General features: G+C 40.2%; 1 protein-coding gene across 1 annotated transcript in view; it reads right to left on the bottom strand.

Moving 5' to 3' along the window:
• Positions 1-2,500, bottom strand: part of LOC113807332 (uncharacterized) — a 21,721-nt gene that overhangs the window by 2,468 nt on the left and 16,753 nt on the right. Inside the window, exons 2-4 of the mRNA XM_070116017.1 lie at positions 1,543-1,726; positions 1,127-1,279; positions 1-14 (exon numbers count right to left, since the gene is read on the bottom strand). The exon at positions 1-14 is cut by the window's left edge and continues 831 nt beyond it. Of these exons, the coding sequence (XP_069972118.1) occupies positions 1-14; positions 1,127-1,279; positions 1,543-1,705 (330 nt within the window). The 5' untranslated portion in view covers positions 1,706-1,726. The remainder of the gene's footprint in view (positions 15-1,126; positions 1,280-1,542; positions 1,727-2,500) is intronic.

Here is a 2,500-nt window from a genome sequence, read left to right as displayed (position 1 = left end):
GGCTACATAGCCACCTGTTGGCAAACAGAATCACTTGCATTAGTGAAGCTATAAGGCGGACACAACGACATCCAGAATATACTAATATCAATCATAATGATGGAAATGATAAGGAGGATAAGAATGATACTAACAACAACAACAAGTATAATAATAATGACAACAGTAATAATAATAATAATAATGATAATGGTAATGATAATATCAATTATATGATAATAATAATATTGATCATAATAATAATGATGATGATAACAACAATAATAATATTGATGATAATAATTATAACAATAGTGGTAACTAATAATAATGACAATTATAATAATAATGATATTAATAACAATAATAATGATAATAATAATAACAACAATAATAATGATTAAGTTGCTGCTGCTGATGATGACAATCATAATAAAGATGATAATAATAATAATAACAATAAAAATAATGATAATGATAGTAACGATAATGATAATAATGATAAAAATAATGATAATAATAATAATAAAGATAATAATGATAACAACAATAACAACAATGATAGTAATAATAATGATAATAATAACATGATCGATAAGAATATCAATAAGGATACTAATTATAATGGTGGCAATAAGAATAACAATTATAGTACTAATGATAATGATAATAATAATATTATTAATAATAATAGTGATAATGATAATTATCATAATAATAATAATAACGATAATAATAATGATAATAATAATGATGATAATGATAATAATAATAATAATGATAACATAACAATGACAATAATGATAATAATGATATTAATAATGATAATAATAATCTGCATTTCCTTATACTGGAACTGCACCTTCCTTCGCTGTCTCCGAGTTCCTTAGAAAAAGCAAATCGCAGTCGAGACAGAGACATTTCGGCGCCCCCGCGGGACGGCGGTTTTGTCCTTCCAGCTTGCATAAATATCTCAATCTGTTTATCCCGCGGGATCCAGGGAAGCATTTGAATGTCAGCCGGAGAACATCCGTGGAAAGACGGTTAACATTAGGGGTCAGCCCAATGGCATTTTGTTGATATACTAATGAGGGGAACCTCTCGTCGCCCAGCCGGTCACTCGACAGGCCCCCTGGGCATGTCCTACCTCCGCCGTGGCCGCCTCCACCTCCGCTGTGATGCCCTCCGCCGCAGCCGCCCCCGTAGCCACTGCAGCCTCTTCCTCCGTAGCCGCCGCCGCCCTTTCCGAAGACGGCGGCCTTCGTCCCCGCCAACGCCAGCAGACCGAGCTTGAGCGCTCCTGCGGGCGGCCGAAGGAGAGGCGAGGCATGTGAGAAAACATCCGGAGAGACGCTAAACAGCTGCCATGATAGGTCAAAGTTAATGGAAATTCAGAAATGTTAATGTCCTGTGGGGTCAGCTTTCATAAGTAACTCTTTTGTTTCTCATTATTATGATACCCTCAATATGGCGCTTATAGCCCGTAGTGCGGGGTAATGGCACTCAACAAATCTGTTTCCTGGCAGCGCAGCGGCAGAGGCCAGCTGCCGACCAGCGGATTACCTAGCAAGCCAATAGCCGCCAAGCCAGACGCGATGCCACCGGTGGCACCGCCCAACCCCAGCGAGATGCCGGTGCCCGCCGCCGCAGCGCTGCCCAGCACCAAGATGGAGTCGGCGCCGGCGACGGACAGCGCCGCCACCAGCCCCGCCAACACCAGCCGCATCGCCAAGGGAGCCAAGGTCACCTGCGCAGAGAGAAGGCGAAATGAGCCGTGCTCGGAGGAAACGGAAAAGGACGTTTGTAATTCATTCAGATATTCTGAATTCATTTGTTTGACTTAAGCCTGTTGTCCTTGCACTATACTAAAAAGCATTGCTCCTTGTCCTGGCCTGCACATCTTTTATCCATGCACAGTGATGTACATGCGTTCATTGATGGGAATTAAGTGGGTGAGTAAGACGCGTGAGTGTCAAAATTTTACTGTCTACTGTGAATCTGTGTCTGTGCTTTGACTGACAGGGCTGTAAATACATTGCAAGATTGGTTTCCATTGTAATCAAGTACGAGAAAATACTACAGTGTGACCCCAAATCTCTTCCATAGGAGCAGTGTCCTTACTGGACGGTGATCTCAGCCATGGTCTAATTTCATAGATCACCTGCCTGACCTACAACCATTAGTTGAAATATCAACCTTGCAGGTCTATCTACCTCCTGCATTCTATGGTTTCACGTAACTCTGGTAGGGAGGCATGCAGGTACTGCACCTTACCTAAGCTGCAATTATCCAAAGCAAGGGGAAAAACCGTCACAGCATATAATGTAAGCATATATACATACATACATACATACATACATATATATATATATATATATATATATATATATATATATATATATATATATTTATGAGTGTGTGTATGAGTATATGTACGTGTGTGTGTGTGTATGTGTGTGTGTGTGTGTGTGTGTGTGTGTGTGTGTGTGTGTGTGTGTGTGTGTGTGTGTGTGTGTGTGTG

The sequence above is a fragment of the Penaeus vannamei genome, chromosome 3, assembly GCF_042767895.1.
Source record: "Penaeus vannamei isolate JL-2024 chromosome 3, ASM4276789v1, whole genome shotgun sequence".
Classification (NCBI taxonomy): domain Eukaryota; kingdom Metazoa; phylum Arthropoda; class Malacostraca; order Decapoda; family Penaeidae; genus Penaeus; species Penaeus vannamei.
This window is presented reverse-complemented; position numbering and strand designations above follow the sequence as displayed.